The 13,412-nt window shown below is 41.4% G+C and overlaps 1 protein-coding gene across 3 annotated transcripts in view; it reads right to left on the minus strand.

Moving 5' to 3' along the window:
* The window catches only part of KDM4C (lysine demethylase 4C), a 407,190-nt gene that overhangs the window by 82,054 nt on the left and 311,724 nt on the right, over positions 1 to 13,412 (minus strand). For 2 of the 3 annotated variants that reach the window (XM_065879011.1, XM_065879010.1), the window contains exon 17: positions 1,864 to 2,049. In XM_065879011.1, coding sequence (XP_065735083.1) covers positions 1,864 to 2,049 — 186 coding nt within the window. The remainder of the gene's footprint in view (positions 1 to 1,863; positions 2,050 to 13,412) is intronic. The other variant, XM_065879009.1, reaches the window with a different exon arrangement.

The following is a 13,412-nucleotide window of genomic DNA, read 5'->3' on the forward strand; positions in this document are numbered from 1 at the left end:
CCAAGCAAAGCTTTAGATGAACACCTCTAGCACCACTGGGGGTTTGGGGTTTGGAATTCAACAAATAGTAGAGTAGGGGCTGAAAAGACATTTACATTCCAGCACCTGTCGCTCATTAACTGAATCTATTTGGGCAAAAAACTGAACCTCTCTGAACTTGAGCTTCTTATCCTTGAAGCAGGGATAATATTACTCATGTGGCCCAGTTCATGTAGGATTGTAGCAGCAACAGCAGCAGAAGTAGCAAAACGAGAAAGCAGTAGTTCAACTTTCATTTTCTGAGGGCTTACAGTGTCTGGTGGATTGAAAACCACATGGTAAGGTAGGCATGCCACTGTAGACAAGGAAGCTGAGACTCAGAGAGAAGAACTTGCACAAGACTGCACTTGTGTTACTGGCAGAATCTAAGTGTGAACACCAACAACTCTGACTCCAGAGGCCATGACCTGGTTCACATCTCAAAATGTATTCACATGTGTCATCTAATGAGGTAATGCTAGTGACTTCACTGTAAATGGCAAAGCGCCACAGAATGCAATGTGTTATTAGTGTAATTTTTTAAAGCTGCTAAAGTGTTTTCTGCTGAGTACATATACTATTCTTAGCAAGAGCCCATCAACTCAAGAAACTAAGGAAAAAGCACGAATGAATATGTAACTTGAGACCTAAAACAATGGAAAAGTATGGAAAATGACTTTAAAATAGATGTGACAGTTGGTGATGTCATTTTCTACATTTGCACATTCGCATGCATCCACACAGAGTTCCAACCCACAAACATCAAGCATCTCTCAAGACACCGATGGAAGTTGCCAGAATCATCAAAAAGCCGAGAGATCCGTTGTGTATGCGTCATGGCTCCCCAAGCCCATACCGACGACTTGGCAGGCTGCTCACAGGAGGTGATTAGAGACATGGGACAAGCATGTTAGTCTGCAAATAATCTGTGGCCAAGCTTCCCAGGGATAACAAGGGGCAGCACGTTAGCAAAGCTGAGGGTCGATAGGATGCTTTAGAGTCCTCACTGGTGGCCAAAAACAATGATGGTGAACAAGAAAGCTAACAAAGGCATAGCAACTACCTCTACACTGTCTTAATGATTCTAAGCCTTTGAAACAGAGGAAAGACTCCATTCACCAAGGACAGGTAAACTGAATTACAATTAAATTCACATGTTAGTTAGTTGCAAACGCTCTTTTCCCAGAAATAGGTTCAGTCCTGAGTGAAATGGAAAAGGCAGAAAACGCTGCCCTCTGAACTTTTCTTCTGCATTTCTGCTTTTCTGAGCTTGTCCTCACTCCTCTCGGCCTCTATGCTGCCCCTAACTTATCCCATCTCAGACAGCAAGTCCCCAAACATTTGTGATCACCCTCTCCCTCCCTTTACTGTGTTGCTGCTCTTTGTTTTCTCTAGAAGGGATTAAATAAACCCCTAAGGCCAGAGTGTACAGGTGTCTGGATTAAACACTGCAGGATCTCAGGAGACGCTTTCACATCAGTCTCTTCCCAGAAATGCTCTCCCCCTCATCCCAGAGATGTGCAGGACACAACCTGTACAAGCGTACTCAGCAGCCCTGTAGACAAACCCCAAACCAGAGCAGGCAGAAAGAGTTTTATCCATTCATCTATTCATTCACTCATTAAACTCAATAAATATGTATTGCATCTAGCATGTGCCAGACACTGATGGGTCTTGGGCAAATACTAGTAAATAATAATGTATAATACCTGCCCTCAAGAAACTCACAGTCTAGACACATCATCAATGAGTAACATAACAGAGTAGAACATGCTAGCCCTGGGAGGTGTGCAGGAAGGGATTCATATGCAGTCTTGGCATCGGTAAAGGGAGAGCAGGCCTTACCACGTGTGGGTTGACTTTATGTCGAAAGCACGTGATGTTCACCACATACGGCCAATCGTCAGGCTCCATCAGCACCCCAGCAGCATGAGCACAGGTGACGTGGAATGAGGCTGGGCATCGGCCATAGGAACACTGGATGCAGGCTCCAGAGACCTTCTTAACCCGGTGCCTGCAGAACATGCATTTCTGGAGGGTTAAAACAAAGAAGAGCATCAATTCAAACTCGGTCAACTCAGCCAATTTCCACACTTCACAGCATAATAGCTATTAGAGAGTAAAAAAACTGATTACACCAACAAGGCCTGACCTCCAGGGCCCCTAATGGTGAGAGTGACTGTGACAACATAAGCTGCGTACCTTCAAGGAAACACACAGCTACAGCCGCATACTACCAGACACATGCTTGTGGTAAGGAAAGCCAAGCCCTTTTGCACATGCTTCTCCAGGCACAGAGCTGAGGAAGAGGCCCCCCGGGTGCTCCTGTAAATCACCCATGAATGCTGAAGCTTCTTCTCTTTTACCTTCTGCATGCTAGGCCTTTCTGTACATCAAGAGATAGACTATGGGTTTGACAGACAGGCACATACTCTCCTAAGTTAGACGAGGTCTTCAGAAATACCCAAAGAGGGGCTTCCCTGGTGGCGCAGTGGTTGAGAGTCCGCCTGCCGATGCAGGGGACACGGGTTCATTCCCTGGTCCGGGAGGATCCCATGTGCCGCGGAGCGGCTGGGACCGTGAGCCATGGCCGTTGAGCCTGCGCGTCTGGAGCCTGTGCTCCGCAGCGGGAGAGGCCACAACAGTGAGAGGCCCGCGTACCACAAAAAAAAAAAAAAAAACCCAAAGAGCACACAGCTGGGCTCACGTTTCCATTTACAAGGAAACGTAAAGTGTTAAATGGTCCAATGTGGAAACTGCAGGCTCAAGTGTTTAATAATCCAAATCTGAACCCTTCATGACTGAAACAAAAATATGCCTCCCAAAGTGAGAAAACTGAAAATCACCCCAAAGGGCATAATTTTGTTGAATATCTATAGCTGACTATGCCTGGGGAAGAAAGAATGGAAATAAAAACTGCAATAATAGTTACCACAATATGAAAGTTAAATTGCATACAATTAGCCCCAAACATTATCAGTACATTTGTTACGAGAGATGGGAAAAAATCAAACAGCTTCACTAAATGCAAGATTTGTGAACTAATACTTGAAGGTTAGGAAAAAATAGTTGTAGAACAACACAGGGCCAGGTTCAGAAAGCAGAAGAAACAGAGTGATCAAAAAGCTCAACTTTTCATTCCTAAGGATAAAGGAAGTCTGCAATCTGATCAAATGATGATGCAAATATTCTTCTTTTATAGGTACATTTTCCTTCCTGGGACAAAAAAGGTACTTACACTCAATGCCTTTTGAGGACTGTAATGTTTTATCAACAGACCTGTAAGAATCAATGTGGACAAAACGTCTAACTCTTCTTTGCCCTCACATCTGATCAGCATCTTCAGTCTGCACCTTAATAGATTCTGCACCTTAATCTTACTCTGATCTCACCTACCCATCTATACCAACTTTCACCATCTCTGTCCATGTTGTCTTGCCCAGTGTAGTAGTGGCCTCCTAACCAGTCTCGCAGTCTTTTATTTCATGCCATTTTGATTCACCTTCCCATAGAACTGAAAAAAGACCCATTACAATACGAACAAAAGCATTATTTAACATCTTGATATCTCTTTGGCAATTCTTGGTATCAGTTTCAACACATTCCTGGTAATTCTTGGTTTACCAGTATCTTTTTGTCAATTCCAACCATTTGAAATATGATGACAGATATAATAGAAAGACCTCATATCAGGAACCCCAGGCATAATCAGATAATCTTTTAAGAGCCTAATCACACCACAAAGAGGTCAGTGTTTGAATAAATTCAGATATTGACAGATGTATGAAAGGAGAAATTGTTTCCTATTTTACCAATTAAATAGGATTAAGAGTAAGAAAGAGTACTATGACTTAGCTAATTAATGAACTGGTAACTCCCAGCCTCTTCTACCATTAACTTCCTCAATAAACAGAAGTTCTCCAGAAAGAGGGAAGGAGACAGAGAGAATACATTTAAGCCTACTAATAACTCACTCCTTGGAATCTAGTAAGGGAAGTGCCTCCTTTCCCAGGAAGACCAGAGGTAGCCATTTCTAAGGATAAAACCAGTATCCTTAGAAAGTCAACCTGAAGACTCTTGTAATGCAATGCTTTGGAAGATGTTTATTCATAGAGTTGAGAAGTTTGGCTTAAACATCTAATAGGTTCTTGGAGAGATGGAGAACTCCACAAAACTTAGTAGGGGAGCCATTCCGTATGCTGTATTACAGTCTACATAGTACTTCCAAACCGCAGTTTCACCTGCTTGCTACTAAACCAATTGTTCTCTACCCTGGCTAAAGCAACTATGGCAATTTAACACCTATACTGCTGGGCTGTGGAATTTAATTCAATAGGGCAAAGATTAGGACATATAAGCCACTTCCTAGAATGTTACAATAGAATTAAGTACTATGAAAAAAGTAGAAACAAAATGCTATACGAAACTAGAATGACCAGTGCAATCAGGTGTGCTTGGGGGTAACATAGGGAAGAAGGCTTTAAAGAAATGTAATGAACTGACTGGATCAAGATGGTGGCCTCAGCCCCTGCTACAAATCCACCAGCCCCAAACCCTAAATAAATAGAGATAGGAAAAAGAATGAAACCGTAATAGCACTGACTAACAAAAAAGAGAGCACTTAATTTCAGGGAGGAGAGCCCCAGCAACAAACTATTAGTAGGTTTCTCTAAGGAGGCAGTTCTGGCAAGGCCAATGTCAAGAGTGGAAGTAAATAATTAAAAGGCAAGGGACCCACTGTCAGGCCAGCCCCACGGCCCACCTGCCCCCACTCTTCATCAGCAGGTGAAGTAATCTGATCCGATCTGAATCCGAGTCCTGTGACCTGACCTATCATTTGCCAATAAGACAAGTGAATTCTCGTTTGGGCTAAGGAAAAAAATAGTGCACCCAAGATAAAATACAATCATATACTTTAAAAATCACAAACACTTGAAGGAAAACAATACCATGAACAAGAGATACTATAATTAATAAATAGAAGAATAGCTGGCCTAAGGAATCAGGTAAGGGGAAACAGAAGACGAGTTTAAAAGAGATGCAGCATGTGTTATGATAGATTCCCAAACAGATCCCATCAATTGAAAAACAAAAACAGTAACGACCACCAGTTCTAAAATTAAAAATATTATTGTAAAGAAAAAAAAATTAAGATGTGCTGAATTCTGAAATGGATCCCACTGAAGATCAAATTAGCAACTGGAAGATGGAGCCCAGAGATTGTGCAGGACACAGAAGAAAAGATCAAAAAAGAAGGAAAATGGAACACAAATGCTAAGCAGTATTGAAAAGAGATCCAGATGTTCTACTATCTCTCTAAAAGGCATTCTAGGGCTTCCCTGGTGGCGCAGTGGTTGAGAGTCCGCCTGCCCATGCAGGGGACACGGGTTCGTGCCCCGGTCCGGGAGGATCCCACATGCCGCGGAGCGGCTGGGCCCGTGAGCCATGGCCGCTGGGCCTGCGCGTCCGGAGCCTGTGCTCTGCAATGGGAGAGGCCACAACAGTGAGAGGCCCGCGTACCGCAAAAAAAAAAAAAAAAAAGGCATTCTAGATGAATAGAAAAAGAGAAAATAACAGAAATTTTCCAGACCTGAAAAAGGCCCAACAAGTAGGGTTAATTTTTTTTTTAAATCACCTAAACACATCTTAGATACATGTTATATTTCGACATAAAAAGAGAAAATCCCAAAATCTTCCAAAGAAGTAATCAGATCTTCCATAGTAATCTGAAAAATCAGGTTACTGTCAGATCTCTAATCTGCAATAGTGAGTGCTAAAAGACAATGAAACAGTCTTCCAACTTATAGAGGAAAATTAAATTTGGTCTACATCCAGCCTAATTTTCATTCAAATGTGAGAGCAAACATAAAGATTATTTTTTCTTTTTCACATTCAAGGATCAGAAGTATGCAATGAAGAAGTAAAGAGTAACCAAAATGCTAAATATGTGGATAAATCTAAATGAATATGGACTGTATGAACAATAACATTAATGTCTTCCGGGTTTGAAAACAGAGAGAGAATCTGAATAGATGACAACAGTAGCATATAAGGAAGAAGCAGCAAAAGTGAAGTTTTAAATGTTCTAAATGTTCTTGAATTGTCTGGGAAAAGGGTAAAAGTACCAATTCACTAATAGTGGGAAAACAAATAGAATAAGGAAAAATAATAAATTCAAACAAAGACATGAAAGGAAAGAAACAGAAACATAGAACAGGTGGGAGCAAAGGAAAAAGCACGTTATAAATTGGGAGAACTAAACCCAAACATATCAGTAAGTTAACTGTAAACAGACTAAATTTTATCTTATAGACCAAGGGTAGCAGAAGTTTTCTTAAAATGCCAGATAAATATTTTAGGCTTGTGAGCCACACAGTGCCAGTTGCAAGTGCTCAACTCTACCTTGTATAGTTGAATTGAACAATGTGGGGCTTAGGGGCACCAACCCCAACCCCTGCGCAGTCAAAAATCATGTAACTTTTGACTCCCCCAAACTTAACTACTAAGAGCCTACTGCTGACCAGAAGCCTTACCCATAACATAAACACTCGATGAACACGTATTTTGTATGTCATATGTATTATACACGCTATTCTTACAATAAAGTAAACTAGAGAAAAGAAAATGTTATTTAAAAAATCAAAGAAGATAAAATACATCTACAGTACTGTACTATATTTATCCATACCTAAGTTTATGTCATCTGTTTACAAGATGAATTGTCTGTCAGTACCTACATCAATATTGTCTTATAGGATATGAAAAACTGTAGATGTTAAACATATTGCTAACAGTAGGCATCAAAAATTAAAAGATAATGTTAAAAAAATTCATATTTACTTACAGGTATAATGATTCATGCATTAATAATGAAGAAGCAGTAATATGACTGCTCTATGGGTAGCCTAATGTAATGGGTGGCACCGTGTGTGGTCTGTGTTTGTGTGTGTAACTTTTGATAAATTTTAACTTTTTATAATAGATCTGTGTATATTTTATGGTAGAAAATGATAAAATAGACTAGTATCTACATATAGTTTATGCATTCATGACATACCTAACATGTTCTTAATTTTTGCCATATTTCTAAACTACATGGTTCATCTGCAAGTTTTTCAAATTGCCACGAATCTCCAAAAAAATTTCCAATATATTTATTGAAAAAAAAAATCCACAGATAAATGGACCCATGTTTCTCAAGGGTCAACTGTAGTATAAAAGCTGCTACAGATAATTCACAAATGATGGGCGTGGCTGTGTTCCAATAAAACTTTATTTACAACAACAAGCACGTGCCCTAGTGTGCTGACCCCAGCTATAGGCCATGGGCACGTATTTGAAGATAGTGAGCTGTGAAATGATGGAATCAGTATTTAAGTAAGATCACTCTAGCAGCAAGGTGGATAAAGAGCAGACTGGTGGGAAATGAAACTGTTAGGAAGCCACAGGAATACTGAGGCAAAGGATGATGACGACTTGGACTAGGGAAGTGGCTATTAGGAGGAAGGTAAATGTTAAGTGTTTTTCACTCCTGTTATTCTTTGTTGACAGAAATTCTATATCTTCCTTTAAATAGAGCTACTCACTCAAGGCCAGGGCTGGACAGTCTGTGTGCTGTGGGAAAGAACCTCTTTAGTAGCTGCTTTAGTTTTGAAATAGATGAGGGTTGAGGTGACCAATTTCTAGAGGGATGAGGACTGAAAGGAATGTGTGAACAGTAAGACTGTTGGGCGCTTAAAAGCACAGAAAGTTCAGAAAGGTAGGGCCATTCTTCCTGCAGTTCCTGTTTGAGATGCCAGTGACCCACTGGGAGAGGGATAAGGAACTGATTTCTGGAAGACGATAAATAAAGGAGGTTTGAGAAGTCAAATGAGGCAGCCTAGAGAGCCATCACTTGGGGTACTTCGGAACAAAGTTGAGGAGGGCTGATGTCCAGGGAGACCAACACAGCAGAGCAGGACAATGCTGACACAGATGACACTGGAGAGTGACTTTAAGGTGTCATTCACCTTTATGGTTTTCTAGTAAGGATGCCTGGGACATAACAGCTGCTCAATGTTTGTTGAACTAAACTGAATCCAGGCAAGTATATTTTGGTCAAGCTATAGACCTGCTCGCCTGTTTCCTCAACAGTGAAAAAAGACTCCACACGTAACTATGCCACCAGAGATGTTAGAGGGCTTCAGAATCACTGGGAGGCCTGCTTCAAGCACAGGTTGCAGGCGCTACCCCCAGAATTTCAGTGTGTCTGGGCTGGGGCTGTTGAATTTGCATTTCTGACAAGTTGTCAGTAATACTGATGCTGTTGATCCAGGGATCACACTTTGAGAACCACTGGGCTGGTGGGTTAAAGTGTTAAAGGGTGTGGATTATTCTGAGAGGCTCTAGTATAAGGCAATTCAGGAAGTACAATGTTTTTTCATCTATTCTTCTGTGTCAAGGGCTGAGAGAATCCTCAGGCAAGTATGATTTATAGATCACTGTACTTTCTCGGGGGACTGGATTTCCATACTTATTCCAATGGCATAGGCCATTAAAGCTCCTAATGGGTTGAGGATTTAATGAAGTATCTGGCAGTGAGGCTTTGTGTACCATTAGATTCCTTGAGCACAGAGCCTGGCAAAGGGCATCAAGAAATGATGAGCTGTGAAGGAGTTACAGGTTCAAAGCACATCCCCTTCCCTTTTTCTTTTAATATGATTTGTAGTATGATTTTATTGTTGTTTTGCCAATTTTATGATTCTTTTTTCTTCCATAAATAAGCTGATAATTTCAAAACAGGCACAAATACTTTTATTTTAATTAGTATTTCCTTATCAGACAGGTAACAAGCTGATATTACCTAATTGCTTTTTCCTTTTGCTCTCCAAAGATGTTTTTTCCAGGTACTCCATGGCAAGCTGACATTTCCAGCTCCAACAGGGAATACTGTTGGACTCAATGGATGTCACTATCGTTGCAGGCAAGTCAGAGGACTGAGGCTGAAACTCTGATTTTGCTCTACATCCTTAAATATAGGTTTTAAAAGAGAAACCTTTTTTTTTTTTACTCTACCTGTAAAATTTATGTTCTGCTCATAAATATTCATTAACTCAGTCACTCACGTGCCAATAATGGCCAACACTGGGGGAACGCTGTACGATGCAGTCTAAGATTTACAGCAAGGAGCTTACAGTCCAGGGGAGGAAACAGACATGTAAACAACTTAGGCAGAAGGAAAAGCAGAACACGAGAGCTGTCATGTGAGAGCAAGATTCAGAAGGAGCAGAGAGAGGAGTAGATTGATACCGAGAGAAATCAGTTTACCCAGAGAGCTAAAGAGCGGCTGGGGAGGAAGGGAGAAGGGAAGGTTGAAAACCGAGGTGTCCACGGTGAGCTCACACTGCAGGGTATGGGCTGCTATAGTAAGGGGCAGCAATTAATATGCAGTCTCACACCACTCGGGCCAGACAGAATTGTTCTGATCTCAGTGGTCTAAGCATATTACAAATGGCAGATGTCATGAAATGATACAGTAAAACTCAATTCTGAATACTTGTGCATCAGCTCGTAACATGGTGAGCACTCTGTCGCTCCACACCCCCATCAAGAAAAGTTATTTCTACCCTTCAAGTTCAGAGCATTAAAATAAATGGCTCACGGTGTCAAGCGTGTGGAATTAAATCATTATTTATGATATGTATCAGAAGCCATTTATCTCATTGCTTTTTGTTTAGTGAGATTCACCCCACAAAGGGTGAGAAGCTAAGAAAAAGTCAAGCAGCAGGCTAAAGAGGAAAGGGCAGAGGAATGAGCTCAGCCAGGCCAAGAGACAGAGACAGAAAAACGGGCAGAGGTGGTGGTGATCAGCCAGAAGGCTGCACTTGTTCAAAACAAGCAAGGGAGGCTTTGTTGGCCCTGAGAAATATTAAACAAGAATCACAAAAGGATTCTAGAATTGGAAAGGCCATGGCAGTTCATACACAAACTGACAAATTAACAAATGACTCTTGAAAAGCATTATGTCAACAGCCCAGTCACACTTTTTTTTTTAAATTTTGGATCAGCAGAAATACCACCAGGAAGATCACCAAATAGGAATCCTCTGGAAGCACCTTTTAATACCAGTACTAGAACACTGACTGCACACAGTAGGTGCTCAATAAATATCCACTGACCACATGAAGGATCGTTTCCTTATTATATATAACGCGTCAATTCATTCTTTCAGCTATCTCAATATTTATTAAATATCTTCTATATGAAAGGCATTTTGAAAAATGCAAAAGGAGACACAAAAAGATGCTATCCATTTATTCAAGAAGCTTAATTTGGCAAACAAAAAGAGCTGTGACAAAAGTGTTGCCACGGTCATCACGATAATCAAGATGAAGGGCTACGGACTTGGAAGGAGATGGGGATGGACCAGCAGAACAAAGGTGAAGCCGGCATGTGCACCTGAGCAGTTACCCATCTGCGCCCCTGCTCTTCACCACTCTTCAAGTGAGAAATAGGGGCAACAAAGAAGGAACTTCATGACAGCCACCGGAGGGACACCAACACAGGACAAGGAAGGAGGTGCGATTCTGCTTGGACGGCTCAGGCCAGGTGGCAGGATTGCTCAGGCAGGTGACCCGTGCACCGCTCTGAACTGAGGGCCATGAGTCACCAAGTCCAGGCACTTCTGGGTCAGTTCCACAGACTGGCTCCTGGGAACTTATAATAAAGTAAAAAGGGGGCTTCTCCAAAGTCAGAAGTTCCCTGTAATTAACTTCTTGGTGTTCAGGGGCTACGTGCAATGCTTCTACACCAGGTCCTATGCTGCCTTGCAGGGTGCTGGGGACGTGCTGCATGATGGCTGAGCCTGCAGCGGCGGCGGGGACACGGGGTCCCCCGTGTGGCTCAGGGAAGCTGTCTAGCAGGTTTTAGAGAACTGGGGGAGCCAGCGAGAGTGGGCTGCCTTTGAGTTCACCTTGAAGGACTAGCAGGTTTCAGCCAGTCCACATGCAGAGGCATGAGGAGGGAGGGAGGGAGGACATTCTAGATGGATGTAACAAAGCTAAGAGGTTTCTGAGTGGCTTCAGCAACCAAGCAAGTCTCCAGGGCAGCCCAGAAAATCTCAACAACCTTGGGCTAAGAATGCCTGTTGCCCAGGCATGTCTCTTTGCTCATCCATCTTTTGCTCTTTGAGAGTTGGACAAATTCTACTCATCTTGTTATCGAAGGTACCTGGCATGTGTGCAAACTAAATATCTGGGGAGTTCCCTGACCAAACACCACACTCCCCTGTCTTCCCTACGTGGATAGTATTTCAGTTATTAGAAGCATGGACTGGGAAGTCAGACAGACCTGGTTTTGAATCCAGCTCAGCACAGGCACAAAGAATAGTCACAGAAACAGCCAAAATAACATGGACTGAATAAACAGAAATGGTGAGAAGTCATGGGGGCAGCACGCTAGCCCCTGAACGTCTCCTGCCCTTCTTCCTGACACCCCCTCAGCAGAAAACAGAGCTTCCCCTCTGCAATTACTACCTGGGCTATGCAGAAAAGCCAGACATATAAGCAGCATTTGCAATTAAATTAAATATTAAAGGCAACATCACAATCTCATGTTCAAAGAGGCACTTCACTGATGGTATAAAGCAGCATTTGCTGAATCACGAAATAGGCAATGTTATCTATGCTGAGAAAAATCAATCACTTATCATTTCTACTTCTCTAACAGCCTGTTTGGGTTCTATACTTCATTGCAAGTTTATTTCAGATTTAAAGGGCAAAGGGGGCATACAACTATAGCATATAGAGAGCTTTAGAACAAATCTTATTCCAAGTACTTATTAAGTGTCACTAAACATCTTTCAGCTGATGGGTGGGGAAAGCAAGCCTCCTAAACCACAAAATAAACATTTTGTAAGTACTTTTTATTTGCACTTTTATTTCTTTTTATGTTAATATTAAAGAGCTCCTGTTTCCTAGAGGAAATTTCATTTTTTGAAATTATTGTTTACAAGAAATCAAACAGAAATTCTTACTCTCCTCGAATAAAGCATTTAATTGAACCCAGAATTACTGAATTATATACTTACTTAAAAAAAAAAAAGGCACTCTGTCCTTTCTGATACAACGACGTCCTGCTTAGTCACTGATATGTGCTCTCTAACCCACAAAAATCGACACAAATTTGTGAGGTTACCTATAACTTAGAAGAATTTTTATAGATCGCTCTGAATTAATGCTGGAAATGATAGCATTTTAATCATTTAATTCTCTGTTAAATCTAAAAAGAAACACAATTTTCCTGTTTGTCACAGTTTAGGGAGACTGGCTTACAAGCTTCCTGCTGTTCCAAGGACAGGCAAAAAAAAAAAAAATCTTTATTTATTATGAATATCTGATACGACTTGCTATTGGCATTATCAGATCAAGGACTAAGGACACATTTTCTATTTATTTCTGGCCTCAAGCCTAAAGGCCTTAAGATATCTGACAAAAAAACAATAAATCAAAGACAAAGACTAATTATCCTTAGCAATATTTGTTTTGAGACAGTGCAAACATCCAACACTATAAAGGTTGCAGGGTTGTTTTGTTCAAGGTTTTTTTAGAGAGGAGTGTATGTTTCTGAAATGCCTGTTTTCTGTATATTTACTGAAATTGCGTTCACTGGTCGGGTCTGAGAGGAAACAGTAAAGGCATCTCTAATCTGCAGAGAAGGAACTGGCTCCCACGAGCCAAATTTCAACCGCCTCTCTTATCTGACTTCCTACAGGCACTTTTTAACAGTTTAAATGAACATTTATGTACACTCTTGCTACATATATTTATCTTGGTGAATGGTACTTATTTGAATGTTTGGAAAAAGGAAAAATAAAGAGATCTCATGATTTATTTTTGATCACTACACAAACTGAGATGCTGGGGTGTACTTCCTGCTCTAAACACCAGAAACTGCCCCAAGGCCCCTGAATACATCTGACTCTTGTGAGAAACTGTCACCCATGAATGGTTCTCTCTGTGGCCTGCTGCAACCTCTTTGTCTCTTGTCTTTCAATTATACCAGCAGCAGACCATATTGCAAAAAATTATGTTTAAGTTTAAATACCCCAGCACCATGTCTCCAAATAAAACTGAGGAAGCAGTGATGAAAAGCTATTAGGTCAACATTAGCAGACGTGTCACAGGTGGCCTTTCAGAAGAAGACCCTCTCCCTCTCCGGTGGGGAAAACTGTGGCCCTGAGAAAAGCCAGGTCAGGGTACAGCCCCCTGTGTGAACACTGTCCGGTCCAGAGCCCATCCCTCCTCCTGCTTCTGGAGGAACAATCACCTAACAGTGAGTTTGGGGATTTGTCTTCTAGGTTAGACAAATGTGGGGTTTCAATCTCAAGTGGCCCTTAGGGTCACCGAGAAGTTCTT

Source organism: Phocoena phocoena, chromosome 6, assembly GCF_963924675.1.
Source record: "Phocoena phocoena chromosome 6, mPhoPho1.1, whole genome shotgun sequence".
Lineage (NCBI taxonomy): Eukaryota > Metazoa > Chordata > Mammalia > Artiodactyla > Phocoenidae > Phocoena > Phocoena phocoena.